Source organism: Sarcophilus harrisii, chromosome 4 (genome assembly GCF_902635505.1).
Source record: "Sarcophilus harrisii chromosome 4, mSarHar1.11, whole genome shotgun sequence".
In the NCBI taxonomy this organism is placed as follows: domain Eukaryota; kingdom Metazoa; phylum Chordata; class Mammalia; order Dasyuromorphia; family Dasyuridae; genus Sarcophilus; species Sarcophilus harrisii.
Window position 1 is genome coordinate 192,819,099 of NC_045429.1, and position 20,571 is coordinate 192,839,669.

At 32.4% G+C, this 20,571-nt stretch overlaps 1 protein-coding gene across 4 annotated transcripts in view; it reads right to left on the bottom strand.

The window, feature by feature from the left end:
- The window catches only part of ARMC2 (armadillo repeat containing 2), a 166,903-nt gene that overhangs the window by 94,436 nt on the left and 51,896 nt on the right, over positions 1-20,571 (bottom strand). For all 4 annotated transcript variants that reach the window (XM_031964439.1, XM_031964442.1, XM_031964440.1 and 1 more), the window contains 2 exons: positions 17,235-17,311; positions 2,658-2,762 (listed from right to left, as the gene is read on the bottom strand). In XM_031964439.1, coding sequence (XP_031820299.1) covers positions 2,658-2,762; positions 17,235-17,311 — 182 coding nt within the window. The remainder of the gene's footprint in view (positions 1-2,657; positions 2,763-17,234; positions 17,312-20,571) is intronic.

A 20,571-nucleotide genomic window follows, 5' to 3' on the forward strand; every position in this document is an offset into this window, starting at 1 on the left:
ATTAGCTAAGTAACCTTCAATGCCTAATAGTTATGTACTTAAATAAAAGAATTAATGGGAAATGGCTGAGACTAAATTTAAAGAAAGAAGAGAAATGAATTCTATTGTGAGAAATACTTTTGTTATTTGACTCTTCCATGATTGACAATTTCTCCTGAAACCCTTCATTTAGGTCTACTTTGGGTTGTCTTCAGTAGGTTTTTTTTCCCAGATTATTTTAAATATACATTGCTTTTCTGGTTTGCTGCCTTCAAAGAATCGTATGTCTCTAGAAAAAAAAGTATGTCTTTAGAGTTGATTTTTTAAACCATAATAAAAAACAAATCTTAACTATCAGGAAGCATGCATCCCACACCTTCCAGAGTTGCTCTTCATAAATCATGGAATCCAAGAGCTAATAGGAATCTAAAGATATCATCTAACCCATTTCTCATCTCCAAGTAGTAGGCACTCAAGGAATTTATGTATATAGATACAACATTCTCCATTGGCATCTTGTTCTAATGTTTAACACCTCCTGCTTGTCAGGAGGTTTTTCCTTATGTAAAAATCTCAATTTCTCTTGTTAAATTTTTAAGTTTTTCTCTTCTTGGATTATGCTCTGTAGAGACTGTTAATTCCTCTCTGCCTCAGATTCAAGAGGATTTCAAAGAAAAGGCAAATGAATGGACCAGTGATGCTTAAAAAAAAAAAAAAAAAAAAATCTCTTTAACACAGGCATGTTTTAACTCAACAAGAAACAATACATAAAGCCCAAAATATTCCTTCAGGGCATGGGAATGAGGAATGGAAAGGAGGTCCAGGCCAAAGGATACACCTTGATCTTAGTCATCAGAGTACCAAGAATCCTTGTCTCAGTCAATAGAGGAACACAAATGTGCTTTCTATATAATGAACTTCTTGCCACAGCGGAAGGAGAAAGGGGGTCACTGAACCTGACTGGCACAGATTCTTGTCATTTCTCCTTGTTCAGTATGACCATTCATCACATATTAGGGTAGCTCAGAACCATTCACATATATGTAGATATACATATGTGCAGGCATATATAACACCTTGAATAATTTGCATGCTATTTACTTTGAAATACCTAAACCACTGTAATCTAAAAAGTAAGAATGAATAAGAACCCTTAACTATATTTTAATTGTTTGCTTCTCTTTTTTAACACAAAAACTTTTTTTTACTGAATAAAAGGAGACCTATCACAAAAATATTAGAGAATTATGACTCCAAGCAAATGAGTCATTTTAATATAAGCAAAAAAAAAATCCTTATCCCTTCTCACTGAAGGCCACACTATTTTCAAATGAATATCTACTGAGAAATTAGTTAAGCATTTGATAAAGAACAATAATCTGGCTAAAAATAAAAACAAAACCTTTCTATATGAGTTATATATATACTCAAGCTTTCCACAAAATTCATTACCTGACACTCGCTGAAGAGCAAGGTAGATATGAAATCAATAGTCACTTTTTAATAAGTTGTATACCTCATTCTACAGTTTTGTAACACTGGGGACAAGTCACATTTAACAAATCATCTTCAGCTATGACAAAGCCTGAAATGTGCAGGTGTTAAAGAACCATTCAATATGTATTTGCTTGTTTTAAAAATCATTTAAAATCCTTTATTTATCTGACATGATTTTTAAAAATTAAAACAAATCCAGAGAGCAAAGAGCTAAATATATCTAAATTCCCTTTTATGATTTAGAATATGGCAGTGTAAAGCATCAGAGTCTAGCCAACTCTATGAAAACTTATAATAAGAAACTCTTAATTTACAAAACCAACAAATCAAAGGATTATTATTCAGAATAGAATAGGGTTATTTGCTTTTTACAAAATGATTCACTTCAGGAATCTTTTAAATGGTACGCCCCTTTTATATAATTAAAGTAAGCTTTTATTTACCAAGAATTTAATTTATATGCAATTTACAGGAACAAAGATGTCAGTTAAAATGAAGTAAGTCCCTATATGTGTTTGTACATGTCCAATGAAGTTTCTGATGAGTATATATTTCACACAATCTCTGATTTTGCTCATGGAGGCAATTTCTTTCCACTGACATTTTCCTCAACACTCTATAACAGGGGTCCTCAAACTAAGGCCCTCGGGCCAGATGCAACAGCTGAGGATGATTATCCCCCTCACCCAGGACTATGAAGTTTCTTTATTTAAAGGCCCACAAAACAAAGTTTTTGTTTTTACTATAGTCTGGCCCTCCAACAGTCTGAGGGACAGGGAACTGGCCCCCTATTTAAAAAGTTTGAGGACCCCTGCTCTATAACATGGCAGATGGCTCCCAATAGCCTCTCTCTAGCTGAAAATTCCATCAATCTGAACTTAATTTACTAATCTAACATTAGGCCTCTCAGAACTGGTTCTTAGGGGAAAAAAAGATGAAGTTTACCAAGTGTTCCACACTTCCAGCTTGGTTGAATCTTTGAAAATCTGCATTTTGTAGACTTCTGAGAATGAGGAGGTCACCTCCATCCTATGGTGAGGTATTGAACTTGGGCACAAGAACTGATTGATGGGTATAATGTATTAAAAATATAATGACAATGGGGAGGGCATAAACTATTTTCTTTTCTAAGATCCCTTTAACAAATATAGCATATAACAAAAAATTTAAATGTTTCCTACCCTTCTCTAAGTCATGTAACACTGGTAAGATCTTTGCACTCCAAAAGGCTTCTTCCTCTTCTGTTTCTGGTTCTGTCTCAATTTCTTCTAAGTTCCTCTGAACCTCTGAAATGTCAAAAAAAAATCCAGGGGGAAAAACTGTTAGACATTAAGTTATAACTACTACATTAATAATCTTAATAATCATAAGTATGTTATGTCAGAACTAAACTGAATAAACAAAACTAATTACCTTTTCCCATCTTCCCCACACTCTTCATAGTTAGAAGGCTAATTGAAAAGAGCTCACTTTAAAAAAAAACATGAGTAGTAATAGTAATAAATGCAGAAAATGTTTTTATAAAATCCAACTTCCATTCATTATTTTAAAAAAACCCAAAGATGAGGAATGGTGAATGGAATAGCATATTATTACACTATAAGAAATGATGAAAGAGATGGATTCAGAGAAACCTGGGACAAATTGAATTGGAGAGAAAAGTGAATAAAACCGTAAGAACAACATAAAACAATGGCTACAAAATCAAAATGGAAAAAAAAATCTCCAAGACTTAAGGACTCTGATCAATGAAAGGACCATTGATGAGGACCAAAGATGAATCACAGACCTACCTCTTGACAAAAGGGTGATAGACTGTACAAAATTAGACATCTCTTTCAAGACATGATGAATAATTGTATGAGTTGCTTGACTATATTTGCTATAAAGAAGGGCCTTTTTTGAAAGCAGTGTTGGAAGGAAAAGGGGAGTTGGCAAGCTAATGGAATGTTTAAAATATTCACAGAAGAGTTCAGAGGATGAAAACTTTGGAATTACTGTATAAAATTTAACGTTTACTTTAAAAAACACAAGCTACATACAATAGAGATTCATAGTATGATATACAATTCTCTTTTCTGTTCTTTGTTAACATAAATGCTTATTTTTATTAATGTTCAACAAGTTCTTAATAAAGAGAGGACAATTAAAAAATTAGGAAACCAAGGCTCAAAAAAGAATGTTTCCTGAACACAATAAAAAGTTTCTTCTTGAAACCAAGGTTTAATTCTAAATACAGTGAAAAGACATTAGACACATTTCAATTTAAGAAAAAAGGTAGAAAACAAAGGTGTCTACTTTATTTTTTTTATTATAGCTTTTTATTTACAAGTTATATGCATGGGTAATTTTACAGCATTGACAATTGCCAAACCTTTTGTTCCAATTTTTCCCCTCCTTCTCTCCACCCTATCCCCCAGATGGCAGGTTGACCAATACATATTAAATATGTTAAAGTATAAGTTAAATACAATATAAGTATACAGGTCCTAACCGTTATTTTGCTGTACAAAAAGAATCTGACTCTGAAATAGTGTACAATTAGCCTGTGAAGGAAATCAAAAATGCAAGCGGACAAAAATAGAGGGATTGGGAATTCTATGTAGTGGTTCATGGTTATCTCCCAGAGTTCTTTCTCTGGGTGTAGTTGGTTCAATACTGCTCTATTGGAACTGATTTGGTTCATCTCATTGCTGAAGATTGCCACGTCCATCAGAATTGATCATCATATAGTATTGTTGAAATATATGATGATCTCCTGGTCCTGCTCATTTCACTCAGCATCAGTTCATGTAAATCTCTCCAGGCCTTTCTGAAATCATCCTGCTGGTCATTTCTTACAGAACGATAATATTCCATAATATTCATATACCACAATTTATTCAGCCATTCTCCAATTGATGGGCATCCACTCAGTTTCCAGTTTCTGGCCACTACAAAAAGGCTGCCACAAACATTCTTGTACATACTGGTCTTTTTCAAAGGTGTCTACTTTAAACACATTACTTAAACACAAGAAATGTTAGCAATTGAAATGTGACATACAATGATTAATGTTTTAGGGACTAGATGGTGCAGTGAATAGAGTACCAGTCCTGAAGTTAGGAGGACCTGAGTTCAAATTTGGCCTCAGACACATAATACTTCATGGTTGTGGGACCCTGGGCAAGTCACTTAAGCCCAAGTGCCTCAGGGAGAAAAAAGATGATTAATTTTTAAATGAAGAGATCAAAATATTATTTAGAAACATAGGCAATACTGAACCTGTGAGACTCAATAGCCCTTAGTTTTAGATGGTTACTGCTCATAATACTTAACAGATTTTAAAAAGAATCATTTATTTCTTATGCTTTCTCCTGAGTTTTTTCTTTTTAAACAGGAATGGGTATTGTATCTTATCAAAAGATTTAATTTCATGATTTAATCATATTATTTTTGTTGATCTACTATATTTGAAGTTTTTTCTAATAGTTATTCAACCTTGCTTTCTTGGTATAAATTCAACCAGATTATAGATTTATATAAGAAAATATTTGGTAGGACTCCTACTCTTCTATTTTTTTTTCCCCAAACAGTTTTATATACAATTTCAATCAATTGTGCTTTAAATATTTTGTAGAATTTGCTTGTAAATCCATCTGATCCTGGATTTTTTTTTCCCCTCTAGAAATTCATTTAGAGTTTATTCAATTTCTTTTTCTAAGATGTAATTATATAAGTCTCTATTTCCTGTTCTATTACTCTAGGCATTTTACACATGTATAAATACTTGGCCATTTCATTTAAATTATTGAAATATAACTGGACTTTCTTTTATTTCTTCCCTGGCTGTGGATTCAACTTTCTTCATTTTTTAAATTTAATGGCAATTTGTTTTATACTTTTTCTGAAAATCTAGTTAATGATTTATCTATTTCATTTCTCACCTCCCTTTCAAAAAGCACTGCTAGTTTTACTAAGTCAATGGGATTTTTGTTTTCAATTTTGTAAATCTCTCCTTTAATAGGTGTTTTTTGATGTTTAATGGTGGGGTATAATTTGTTCATTTTCCAGACTTTTTAATGTAGCATGCTCAGTTTATTGATCTGCTTTCTCTTTCTTTTATTGATAAAAATGCTTAAAGATATAAATTTTCTTTTGGCTGCATCCCCAAAATGTTTCCAGCTTCCTTCTTTTCTTTTCTTTTCTTTTCTTTTCTTTTCTTTTCTTTCTTTCGGCAAGTGGGATTAAGTGACTTGTCCAGGATCACACAGCCAGGACATGTTAAGTGATTGAGGCCACATTTGAAGTCAGGTCCTCCTGACTTTAGGCTGGTGCTCTATCCACTGTACCACCTAGCTGCGCCACACAAATTCGTTAGAATTAAATTCTTTAGTTTCCAATTAATTTTCAATGATTTCTTCAGTGGTTCTTTACTGAATTTTTATGGCACTGTAATTTACAAAAATGTGTTTAATATTTCTACTTTTCTGCCTTTATTATTATTATTTCTGCCTATTTATGGCTTGATACATGATCAATTTTTCTGAAAGTTCCCGGTACACTTAAATATATATATGGGTGTGTGTGTGTACATATATATATATATTCCTTTCTTCTCTCTCTCTCTCTCTCTCTCTATATATATATATATATATATATATAATGTGTGATATATGTATATATACACACACACACTCCTTTCTTTTCTCCTTCAATAATCACCCGATGCATATCTAATTTTGCTAAAATACTATTTGTGTCTTTCATTTCTTTTTTTTAATCTTTTGATTAAATTTTTCTAAATCTTAAGGGGGAAATTAAGTCCCCCCCCCAATATTACTGTTTTTACTCCCTATTTCTCCCTATAATTCATTTAAAATTTCCTTTAATGTGGATTCTGTGCCATTAGGTTTAGTTTTAGTTTTAATTCATTGTTTATCGAATTTTTCAGCAAAAGGTAGTTTTTCCATTTATCTCTTTTTTGCTGTCATTGTCTGAGATGATTGCTAGCTCTGCCTCTTTTACTTCAGCTATGCATAAAAGTCTAATTCAGCCTCTTATTTTAAGTCTAGGTACATATTTCCATTTGAAGTTTATTCCTTGTAAACAATATGTTGTTGGAGTCTGCTTTCTAATTCCTTTTGGATTCTGCTTTCTAATCCCTTCTGCTATCCTCTTTCATTTTGTGGGTGAGTTCATCCTATCCATAGTCATAGTTATGATTACCAATAGTGTATTTCCGGTCATTAAATTCTCTTATTCTATAATTTCCATCTCCAGTTTTATAAGGAAGAATGTGGTAAGAGGAATCAGTGAGCTCAGCACCAGTGTTGTAGATTTGGTGTAATAATCACTTCTGGTCTCCTGCCCCTCTTTTTTTCCCCATTATCCAGAGCCCAAGCATTATCCTTGCTTTCTTTTCTTTGAAATCTACACTCCTTAAGAGTTTGTTTCACTTAGAACTAATCTCTCCCTTAATCTACTTTGTCTTTTATGCTTCCTGCTCCTTCTTTCTTGCTTTTCTGTTTCCCAATTGAGTGAAATGCTTTTCTTTCACCAACTGTGTATTCTTCTTATCAGCTCAGCTGAAAGTGAGATTAGTGTCCCCAGGTCTCCCGACCTTACTCCTTTCCTCCCTGTTTGTAGAGACTTCTTACCACAATTATGTGAAATAATTTTCTTAGCTTTCCCTTATTTTTTTATTCTTATTTTAAGATCATCAAACATAAAAGAACTATTCCCAGCCTCTCTAATTACATTCCCTCCATAATCCTTAATGACTTTTTTATTTTAATAATACCTTTTTATTTTCAAAATACATACAAAGATAGTTTTCAACATTCACCCTTGCAAAATCTTGTGTCCCAAAATTTTCTTCCTCCTTTTCCTCCACCCCCTCCCCTAAATGTTAAACATGTGCAATTCTTAATAGATTTCCACATTTATCATGCTGCACCAAAAATATCAGATCAAAAAGGGAAAAAAATGAGAAAGAAAAAAACAAACAAGCAAACAAAGTAAAAAGAGGTGAAAATACTATGTTGTGAACCACATTCAGTCCTCAAAGTTCTCTCTATATATGTATAGATGGCTCCTTTCATCACAAGTCTATTGGAACTGCCTTGAATCACCACATTGTTAAAAAGAGCCAAGCCCATCACAGTTGATCATCACATATATCACAAATATTCTCTTGAATTCTAAACTCCTAATTCTAATCTCCTCTTAGATGATGATAAATTCTAAAAGGATAGACATATCACCTCATATTAGAATATAAACAGTTCAATTTGTTTGGTTCCTTATGACGACTTGCTTATGTTTATTTTTACTCTTGACTTCTGTTCTTGTATTTCAGTTTCTCTTTAGCTCCAGGCTTTTTAATCAAGAACACTTGATATTTCCAAGAATACTTAGAAATGTCCTTTATCTCATTAAAGACCCAATTCTTCCCCCTTTAGAATCATACTTACTGTTGCTAGGTTAGTTTTTCTTGAATGTAAACCTATACCTTTTGCCTTGTGGAATATGGTATTCAAAGCTCACGGTTCCTTTGGCATGGTCACTGCTAAATTATGTGTGATCCTGACTGTAGCTTTCTGGTCCTCAAATTTTTCACTTTGGATGTTAGCAGTTTGCATTTTTATTTTGACCTGGAAGCTCTAAGTTTTTGCTAAAATATTCCTGGAGGTTTTATTATTATTATTATTTTTTAACTTTGCTCCTGGTTCTAAGAGATCTAGACCTTTTTTTCTCTTATGACTTTTTAAAATGTTACTACATCCAGGTTTTTTTTTTGGGCCATGCCTTTCAGGCACTGTGCTAAGTGCTTTAGAAATATCATCTCATTTGATCCACACAAGAATCCTAGGAGGAAGGTATTATTATTATTATACTCATTTTATAATTCGGGAAGCTGAGGCAAACAGGTTAAGTGACTTGTCCATGATCACACATAGCTAGTCAGCGTCTGAGGCTGGATCTGAATTCATGTCCTCCTTACTCTATCCATTGCTTAAGCTTATCAAATATACATACGGTATAAAGGCACAATTGTCATAGACTCACAATATGTGGTCCCCTAGTCAGCACATATTTGCAGTTTTATATTCACCCTATCTCCTGCACACCTGAACAGAGTATTGGGTGCAGAAGTGATACAGTGAGGTAGAAAGACGTTTGAATTTGTAGTCAGAAGATGTGTTATTCAAATCACAACTCTGCCATTTATTAGTCACATGACCTTAAAGACACTCCCTCTGGATCTCAATTTACTCAACTAAAAAACAAGGGAGTGAAATGTAAGGATATCAAAGGTCCTTTCCAACTTTAAATCTATTATCCTGTAATGTTAAAGTTTTATAGATATCTTTGGTTCATATTCTCGGATATGGATTTCTCAAGAACAGAGAATTTGACTCATTTTATTTTCCCTAAAAAGGGCCCTCGGCCTCCCTGTAAACATTAAGGCTAATAAGACAAAGAAAATATAACAAGTGTGATTTGACCCACTAGCAAGACATTAAAATAGCTTAGTTATGTTTTCGAAGGGTGTGGAACAATCTTTCCCCTGCTGGCTCCTAAATTCTGACACAGACTCTGCCTTTCTTTCAGAGTCTATATTCCTAGATGTACATATGGCAGATATGGTGCATATCTCTAAGTAATGTGAGTTACTGGAGACAAGTATGTAAGGTTTCTTATAAAGTTATAGATTAATAGAGTTGTCTCCAGAACAGTAGACAACCAATTTTTCCTCTATGTCTCTGTATTTTTCCTTTCTTTATGACTATTTTTGTATTGTTCACTCTTACTTGTCTGGTACAATTTCTCCCAAGGCCTTTCCTTTGAAAAGGCCGTTCTTCATTGATATTTTGGGGTCTCCATCTCCTTATGTCTGGATCAACATCCCTCTAGCATGTCCTCTTTTTTAAAGGCAATTCCAAGTTCCAGGAAGGTCATGTGTGAATTCTACCACTTCTCATGTGTCATCCTTGGATCCCCAAGAATGCTATAAAATTTGATCACTTCCAGAACAAAGGCCTCATTGATAAGAAAAAAGCACAAAAGAGAAGAAGAATTCATATTATATCTAGCAAATTTAAACCTTGTCCAGGAGATGGCAGGAGTGCCTGTTATATTCTTTATTTAGGCTATATTAGCAATTTTTTTTTTTAAACCACACAATTATACCAACAGATGTAAAAAAAGCTTCTGACAAAATACAATATCCATTGATATTAAAATATTAAATAACAGAAGAATAATTTAGTCTTTTCCTTAATATTTTCTTCTAATATCTATCTAAAAACCAAAAGTAACATTATTTGTAAAGAAGAAAGATTGGGCTAAAACAAAAATGTTCATCATCACTATTATTCAATAGAGTTCTACAATATTAGCTATATTAGTAACACAAAAAAAATCACTGAGAGAATAAGCATAAAGAGAAAATGAAGATCACTTTTTGTAGCTCATACTAGTTTTTCTTAAAAAAAAAAGTTGAGAGCTTAAACTAATAATTAATTAAATAATTAATACTTTGGTAAAATAGCAAATGTATAAAAGTTATTAGCTTTTATGGACATTAGCAATAAAATTCAGCAAAAAGGCAAAAGTAAATTCCATGGTATATAATATTGTTATTTTTTAACACTATATATAGTAGTTATTCCCTACCCTATTCCTTGCCATTTAAAGTTGCCACTACATTTAGAAACAATCTGGGAGTCCATTTACCAATACATACAGATATTATATAAATATAACTATAAAACATTTTTCATAAATAAAAAACCAAATAATCAGATATTAGTTGTTCATGGTTGAACCTTATTATAATAAAATTACCTAAAGCAATTTACATATCAGTATCATATCAAAACACCAAGGATTTCTTTGCCAGTTGCATTTTTTTCCCCTGAGGCAATTGGGGTTAAGTGACTTGCCCAGGGTCACACAGCTAGGAAATGTTAAGTGTCTGAGGTCACATTTGAACTCAGCTCCTCCTGACTTTAGGGCTGGTGCTCTAGCCACTGCATCACCTAACTGCCTCTTATCACCAAGGATTTCTTGACAGAATTTGACAAAATTACAAAAACATATGACAGAACAAAAGGCTAAGAAAGAGAAATGGAAAAAAAAATTTAAATTGGAAACAAAAGGAGGGGGTCAGGATTATTAGATTTCATACTAATCTATGAATCTATAATGGTCAAAATGATTTGGTACTGACTACAAGAAACAGGAAACTTGATCAATAGATCAGATAAATACACAAAACACAAAAACAATCAAACATTGTAGCACATTGTTTAATAAACCTAAGAACTTACTAAAAAAAGTAAGTACTTTAAGAAAGGAAAATGATTCTATAATAACTCAGAAAATTGGCAAGCACTCAGAAAAATTAGGTTTAGAACAGTATCTAACAAAGTAAATCATATATTATAATATTATTAATAGCTAGCATTTATAGATTTGCAAAGCATTTTACAACTATTATTTCATTTAATCCTCACAATAACCTTGGCAAATATATTCTATTATGCCCATTTTACAAGTGAGGAAACTTAGGGAGATAGAGATTAAGTGAATCACAGATCTCTAAGTGTCTAAGAGAATTCAAATAGGTCTCTATGACTCCAAACCCAGAGCTTTAGCCACTATGCCACCTAGCAACCTATAAAGAATTCAAAAGTGAATAACCTACATACAGATCATATTGTAAACCCATTAGAAAAGAGTAATAGAAGCCTTTCACAAAATTTGATAAAGAGTGCTTAACCAAACAGATGATAAAGATAATCACAAAATATAAATAGAATATTTGCATTACAAAAAAATTCAAAAATTTTTGCACAATAAATGCAGTTAGATTTGAAGGAAATAGTGAAATGGTAAAAATCTTTAAAATGAATTTCTCTGAATAAGGAAAATATACATAGTCAATGGATGCAAATATGTAAGAACAAAAGCCACTTCCCAAAAGATAAATGGCTAAAAGATAGAAACAGATGGTAATCCATCAGCAGATATGAAACAAAAATGCTCCCAATAACTAAAAATAAAGAGAAATGGAAATTAAAATACAAATTCCATTTGACAACTATCAGATTGGTATAGATGACCAAAAAGAAAAAAAGAAAAAAAAAGGAAAATAAAACTGTTGATGGGAATTTGGGAGAGAAGACACACTAATGCACTGTTAATGAAACTGTCAATCAGTCTAACTATTCCAAAAAACAATACAAACTTATACCAAAAGCCACTAAACGTTGTTATACCCTCTGAGCCATGATACCATTACTAGACATATACATTGAGGAAATTAAAGGGAAGGAGAAGATCAAGTACAAAAATATTTCTAGAAGCATTTTTGTGGTATCATATAACTAAAAATAAAATGGATGCCCATTAATTGTGGAATGGATAAACAAATTATGGTATGTGATTTTAATAGAATATTCTTGCACCATAGGAAATGAGACAGATGCAACCAGACCTATAAAAGGTTTATATGAACTGATGCAGAATGCAGAAAAGAACCAAGAGAACAATTTATATAATAGCTACAATATTGTAAAGAAAAATAACTCTGAAAGACTAAAGAGGTCAATATGGTAATTAGTCATGATTCTAGAGATTGAAAATGGAGCATTCATCCCACCTCCTGGCAGAGCAGTGGTAGATTTTAGATGCAGAATGAGATCAACCTTTTCAGATACAATGTGTGAATTTTCCTTGTTTCACTATACTTATTTTGTTAGGAGAAAATTTTATAGTAGAAAAAGAAGGCAATTTGTGTGTGTTCTGGGAAGAAGAGAAATTAGAGGATAGTAATTTAAAGAAAAGAATGTCAATGAAACATTCTAAGGATATTAACAGCCTGAAAGCAGGGCTGATTCAATATTAGTAAAACTATCAGTATAATTGGCCATATTAATAACCAAATTAACAAAAACCATATAATCATCTCAATAGATGCAGAAAAAGCATTTGATAAAATCCAACATCCATTCCTATTAAAAAAACACTTGAGAGTATAGGAATAAATGAACTTTTCCTTAAAATAATCAGTAGCATCTATTTAAAACTATCAGTAAGCATCATATGTAATGGGGATAAACTACAACCATTCCCAATAAGATTAGGAGTGAAACAAGGTTGCCCACTATCACTATTACTATTCAATATTCTATTAGAAATGCTAGCTTTGGCAATAAGAGCTTAGAAAGAAATTAAAGGAATTAGAGTAGGTAATGAGGAAACCAAATGATCACTCTGCTGATGATATGATGATATACTTGGAGAACCCAGAGATTCTACTAAAAAGCTATTAGAAATAATCCACACATTTAGCAAAGTTGCACAATAAAAAATAAACCTACATAAGTCATCAACATTCTTATATATCACTAACAAAATCCAACAGTTAGAGTTACAAAGAGAAATTCCATTTAAAGTAACTACTGATAGTATAAAATATTTAGGAGTCAATCTGCAAAGGGAAAATCAGAAACTTTATGAGCAAAACTACAAACACTTTCCACACAAATTAAGTCTGATCTAACCAATTGGAAAAATGTTAAATGCTCTCGGATTGGGCGAGCAAATATAATAAAGATGACAATACTACCTAAACTAATCTATTTATTTAGTGCTATACCAATCAGATTCCCAAAAAACTATTTTGATGACCTAGAAAAAAATAACAACAAAGTTCATATGGAAAAACAAAAGATCAAGAATTTCAAGGGAATTAATGAAAAAAAATCAATTCTAGGTGGCCTAGCTATACCAGATCTAAAATTATATTATAAAGCAGCAGTTACCAAAACCATTTGATATTGGCTAAGAAATAGACTAGTTGATCAGTGGAATAGGTTAGGTTCAAAGGACAAAACAGTCAATAACTTTAATAATCTAGTGTTTGACAAACCCAAAGACTCTAGCTTTTGTGATAAGCACTCACTGTTTGACAAAAATTGCTGGGAAAATTGGAAACTAGTATGGCAGAAACTATGGGGCATTGACCTACACTTAACACTGTACACCAAGATAACATCAAAATGGGTTCATGATCTAGGCATAAAGAATGAGATTATAAATAAATTAAAGGAACATAGGATAGTTTACCTTTCAGACCTGTGAAAAAGGAAGGAATTTATGACCAAAGAAGATCTAGAGATCATTATTGATCACAAAATAGAAAACTTTGATTATATCAAATTGAAAAGTTTTTGTACAAACAAAACTAATGCAGACAAGATTAGAAGGGAAGCAATAAACTGGGAAAACATTTTTACAGTCAAAGGTTCTGATAAAGGCCTCATTTCCAAAATATATAGAGAATTGACTCTAATTTATAAGAAATCAAGCCATTATCCAATTGATAAATGGTCAAAGGATATGAACAGAATTCTCAGACAAAGAAATTGCAACTATTTCTAGCCATATGAAGAAATGCTCCAAGTCATTATTAATCAGAGAAATGCAAATTAAAACAACTCTGAGATACCACTACACACCTGTCAGATTGGTTAGAATGACAGGGAAAGATAATGCACAATATTGGAGGGGATGTGGGAAAACAGGGACACTGATACATTGTTGGTGGAATTGTGAATACATCCAGCCATTCTGGAGAGCAATTTGGAACTATGCTCAAAAAGTTATCAAACTGTGCATATCCTTTGATCCAGCAGTGCTACTACTGAGCTTATATCCCAAAGAGATTTTAAAGAAATGAAAGGGATCTGTATGTGCAAGAATGTTTGTGGAAGCCCTCTTTGTAGTGGCCAGAAACTGGAAACTGAGTGGATGCCCATCTATTGGAGAATGGCTGAATAAATTGTGGTATATGAATGTTATGGAATATTATTGTTCGGTAAGAAATGACCAACAGGATGATTTCAGAGAGGCTTTGAGAGACTTACATGAACTGATGCTGAGTGAAATGAGCAGGATCAGGAGATCATTATATACTTCAACAACAATACTATATGATGATCAATTCTGATGGACGTGGCCATCTTCAAAAATGAGATGAACCAAATCAGTTCCAATGGAGCAGTAATGAATTGAATCAGCTACACCCAGTGAAAGAACTCTGGGAGATGACTGTGAACCACTACATAGAATTCCCAATCCCTCTATTTTTGTCCGCTTGCATTTTTGATTTCCTTCACAGGCTAATTGTACACTATTTTGAAGTCCGATTCTTTTTGTACAGCAAAATAACTGTTTCAACATGTATGTTTACATTGTATTTAATTTACACTTTAACATATTTAACGTGTATTGGTCAACCTGCCATCTGGGGGAGAGGGTGGGGAGAAGGAGGGGAAAAATTGGAACAAAAGGTTTGGCAACCATCAATGCTGTAAAATTACCCATGCATATAACTTGTAAATAAAAAGCTATATTTAAAAAAAAAGAAATAAATAGAACAGAGCTGCCAAAAAGTAGTACTTAAAATAGGTTAGGTGCCTTCCATCTCCTGGTCAGCAAGAGTTCATACATTACATCCCATAAACAGGCTAAGTATAAAACACAACACCTTCAGGAGGAAATTTCCTAACATTGGTATTAGCTTATTTTTTTAAGCTGCTTAAGAAGCTGTTTGTTTTCTATATCACAACACACACTTTATCTTAAAGTTTATGAATTTGGTAAATAGATTTTAAATGGATTCAAAGAGCAAACAAAAATTCAAGATTTATCAAAAAACTTGGCTGCTCACTTTGGCAACATTTTCAAAATTTTTTCTATATAAAAAGTAACTTCAAGCTAGCACACACCAAGACAGGTGAAAAGCCAGAAAAGTATTTTAATGGAGCAAAATATAAGAAATAATATACTTAAATTCTTCAGGAACACAGATTTTAAGATCAAAAGAGTCAGTTAACTTTTTTACTTTCCATGTAAATGAAGCTATCCAACTGGTGCTACTCCATGATGCCAAGTAAAACTGGGATAAATGAACTGTTCTTAAAGGAAAACTAAACAAACACAAAATGCTATGAAATGAATTACCTCCTCCAGAGCCCCTCAGTGCTTACATTGTGGGTAGTATCTTTAAGTACTAAAAATATTAATAACTTCATGTATGTGGGGAAGAAATTAGAAAGCAGTTTCTTATTGAGCTGAAATTAGACTTTTGATTGAGCACTCTCCCAAATATTCCTGAAATATTTGTCTTCTTGGTCTGAATATTAACAAAGTATTCTAGTAAAATGCTTAATTTCTTCTCCCAAGGACTACTTTGTATCCCATTTGTGCCTCGTTACTGTGCTGCAAATTCTTTCCCTCTTCAAAACAGTTTCATACAATTAACTTTAATGTGGAATAGTCATTTTAAGACTGAAATACACAATCATTAGAGTTTTTAAAAACCCACTAAAAATTAAATCTTTGTTTTAGTCTTGAGAAAGAATCTAGTACTTTAGAAAATACTTTCATCTTGGTACAGAGTTCTCTAAATATAACAATTATGATTCAACAGGAAACTGGTAAGTCAAGCAAAAAGTTCAGCATGTTTTTTTAAGATTTTGCTGTCTCAGTGGTTATAGTTTTAAACCACAATTCTGCATTTTAGACACAAAAACTTGACGCTACACTTATTGGCTGATGTTTTTAGCATGCAAATGAAATAAACCTTAGCAACAATGGAACTTTCGAAAGCAGTATCATCCCTAACTCATTTTCCTAGATGTTTTGTGAAATTCCTGTAAATCATAAAAATGGAGCTTTTCTCCCCCTGCCAAAATTTTGAAGATAACATTTAACTTAATGTTATTTTGGTTTAACATATTTCTAGCCTGTGATTTATATTATCAGTGATATTACATTATATCCAGTAGCCATCATTCAGCTGTAGGTAGTTGGCCTTTCACATAATTTCTAATCTATGTTGCTAATGACAATCGACACTATTCAATTCTTCCCATTTTTTATTTTCAAAAAATCACACAGATATCTATGTGTATATATTGATATATATGTATACACAGACATATGCTTGTATAGAGATATATACATATATTTAAATATATCCACTCTTAATTGTAGCATTTTGGGGGGAGGTAAGAGAGGGAAAAGCAGAAAAAGAGAATAAAATAAAAAGTATACAGCAGAGAACTAAAAAAGAAAAGCTTACAAGGTAACAAAGAAAAGATGGACAACTCTGAACATAATGTGTAGTATGTTTTACAAAGGCTTTCTTCAAAAGGAAACTTAATGTTTCATATTTTGAATCCTCTCATGTTGTGCTGTGCATATGGAAATGTTTTTTTTCTTTTGCTATCTTTTAAGTTTTAAGTAAATTAATATTTTAAATTTTTAAAAAATCACTTCTGCAGAATGGTAAAGAATAGAGCTTATAACTTGGGAAAATTAAATTAACTATCCAGGAAAAGAAAAATGAGAAGATTGTTTTATAAATAATGAAAGCATAGTAAACAATTTCGGGTTTGAGACAATAGTGTGCCAACTTCTCAGAGTTTTCAAACAGCAAACTAATCCTAAAAATCAAAAGATATCTTTATTCATTTTAGACAAACATTAGAGTTTTAGCAGTAGAAGGAATTGTTGAAATGATTTGAGACGAACTCTTTCATGTTACAGATTAGACAACTGGGAGCTTAATCCTAAAGAATTTCTTTCAACATCATTCTTATATTTTAAGAAAAATTAGATGACTCCAATTGAGGTGCATTTGAGTGAATGACAAGTGAAAAAGCAAAGATAAATTTTCTGGGATACAAGCTACCTACCTTTGTTTAATTCCAATGAATTCTTGGTAGTACTGACCGGACACGATGAAGCCCTGGCACGTCTTTTCATCAGATCACTAAGAAGAGGCACACATATACAAAAAAAAAAAAAAAAAAAAAAAAAAAGACTCAGGGATAGAAACCAAAATAAATATCTTTCTTTAAAATGCAGATGCTCTGTAGCTATAAAGCATCTGAAGAAAGAAGACAAAAGTTACTTGTAAAGTATGATACATTCTTATATATAGTATCACAACTAAACAGTACCTTTGCATATTTCTTTATAAAAATTTGATTTCAAACTACATTTTTTGAATCATGAAAAGCAACAGGTCAAAACCATAGGCAGTAATAGGAAGCTACTAAATATAAAACCAAATTTAGCAAATCTCAGAGATTAGAATCTTCCCCACAAGAGGTCACTATTATGGCACTGAAAGAATTCTAATTTACTTAGAAGCACAGGTCTTTTTTTTTTTTTCTTTTTCTTAAGACTTCCCAGTGATCTTTAATCCAGTGGTTCTTAAAGTCTATGGATCCCTGGTGGTCCCTGAAACTTTTCAGAGGGTCTTCAAAGTCAAAATTATTTTCATTCTATTCTCTTTCCAACTACATATTTGTATAAGGCCAAATTTTCTTCATATACTTCAACCAAAACAACATATCACAGTAGATGATACAAAAGCAGATAGGAGGATCTAGCTGTTTGGATCTAGCCAGACATTATAGATATCCTCTCTCATTTTCTTTCTCTCCTCCTCTTCTCTCCTCACTTTTCCCGGTTTCTGTCTCTCCCTTCCTCTCTCTCACTAAATTTATATATATATATATATATATATATATATATATATATATATATATATGTGTGTGTGTGTGTGTGTGTGTGTGTGTGTGTACACATATAAACACATACCCATATATGTACTTATATATACATATATAACACTCTTGATTTGGGGGAAAATATATCTTTCATAAAAATATATTAATGTAATGAGTTTGGAATTTTACTTACAATTTAAAATAAATTTAATTAATTTTAACTAATTTAAATGTTATTTACAATCATTTTAAATTTTAATATAATACATATCAATATAACACACATAAATTAAACTTCTTTGGGGTCCTCAATAATTTTTAAGTATGTGAGTGTGTCTTGAAATCGAAAAATTTAAGAGCATTGATTTAGTCCAACTTTCCTCATTTTAGAAATATGAAGTTCAGAGGTTCAGTGTTTTATTCAAAATCACACAACTGGATACCAGCAAAGTCAGATCTCCTGACTCCCAGGTCCATGTTCTTTCCACTGGACCCCAGTGCATCCATTTTGATAAGAAAAATACAAAACTAATGAAGTTAATATTCTAAAAAAAACCCCACATTTTTACATTTATCTCAAAAGAAATTTACCAGACAAAATATAAATACTGGGGATTATCAGCTTATGAATGTGCTTGTTATATTCCAAAAGTACACTTGCAAGTCAATTGTTTAGAACTCAGAACAAACTTTCCCATTTTTCCACGGAGATAATATTTATCAAAAACAGATTAGCTGGGGTGAGCCTGTGAGGCCATTTAGAATGCTCCTGCTGTTTCAAAAGTTCCTCAGTCCTTAAGACAAGAGGAATGGTTATGGGCTCTGAGAGAAGTCCTAATGTATAGTAACTATTCACTGTGTATTTGGGACATTATAAACAGGCATTCTGAAATAGCCAGTGCCCACTATAGGAAATAAGTTTTCTTTTTTAGTACCCAAAACTTATATGAAATAAATTTTCTTTTTTAGTATCCAAAACTTACATCCTTAAAGGCAGGGACTAATTTTTATCTTTCTTTATTTCCCCAGCACTAACCATAAGGCTTGTCCCAAAGTATTTAATTAAGATTTATCGATTATTAAAATTGCATAAAAATGTGGTAGGCTTGGGATAGGAACTAGCCCTGTGATTGCAATAGATAAAGGAACTCCTGGATCTAGGTACTGTTCTATGGATGCAGGCTGGTACCTCCTCTACAATTCATATATCTAAAGAGTTAATTACAACACTATAAGATGAAGTGAGTGACTTATTCAGCATTACATAGTCAGCATGTGTCAGAGAAACGACTTGCACTTAGGTCTTTCACACACTCTACAGCTACTGATATGAAATGTAGAAAATCAAAAATAAGAGAACTTGTTTTAAAAGAGTTTTTTGTGACATGAAAGTCATTATCCCAAATGGCAAAAAATACATTTATTCATGTTACTTCCTCCCATATTGTCAGTTAAATCCAGCCACATATGTGATGTTGTTCATATATATAAATATAACATACATGTATATGCATACATATATATGTGTGTGTATATACACACACTCTCTCATAAGCATATATCCCTTCCCCCTTACCTGCAGCATCCTCTATCCCTACTTCTAGTAAAAACAGACACAAGTCTGAACACTATCGGGCCATTAGGTAGTACTACAGTAGGTAGAACGTTGAGTCTGAAGTCAGAAAGAGCTGCTTACTAGCTTGTGTGACTTTGAACAAGTCACTTAACTTGTTTGCTTCAATTTCCTCAACTATAAAATGGATTTAATAATAGTATCCATCCACTAGGAATGTATGGACCAAACTAAGAAAATAATTATAAAATGCTTATTAACACAGTCCATAGTATATAGTATTCACTTAATAAATACTGGTTCCCTTTCCCCTATGTTATTGGGAATTGCTCTAGTTTTTGGATCATCTCCAGACAGTTCCCTGAGTTCAGAGGCCTCTTCCTCAATTTCTGTCTGCAATGATTTCCCTCCAACCTTTAGGCTTTTTATAAAAAATAGACATACCATCATTTCCTATTTCATTTTGCCTTTTTTAGAAAAGCACAAAAAGATTGAGCTAGCCTCAGAAATATTTTGGCTTTATAATGTTCTAGAATAACCTCTTTATTTCAACATGCAAATTAAGATGCAAATCTGGTAGTAGAAAGCCATTGGCTTAGGAGAAATACTAATAAAAATCCCAGGAAATAGGATGTTGTGTGATCAATGAGAATTTGGATTCACTACTCCAGAAAAAGGCAGAAAGAAATCAGTCCAATTGGAAAAATAAAGTTCAACAAAATTACAAACAAGACTTATCTCAGAAGGGACTGGAAGACAAAAAAGGCTCCTATGCTGGGCAGATCAGGAAAAGAGGGAAAGGCCTGAAACACAGGAGGAAAGGAAACCCCTATGAACCCATCATAACTAGGTTTAGATAAAAAAGAATAGGATACTGGAGTGCACAGAACTGGAAGATTAGGTCTCCCTAATTATCACTAGATCAAAATTATTTATTCTGCC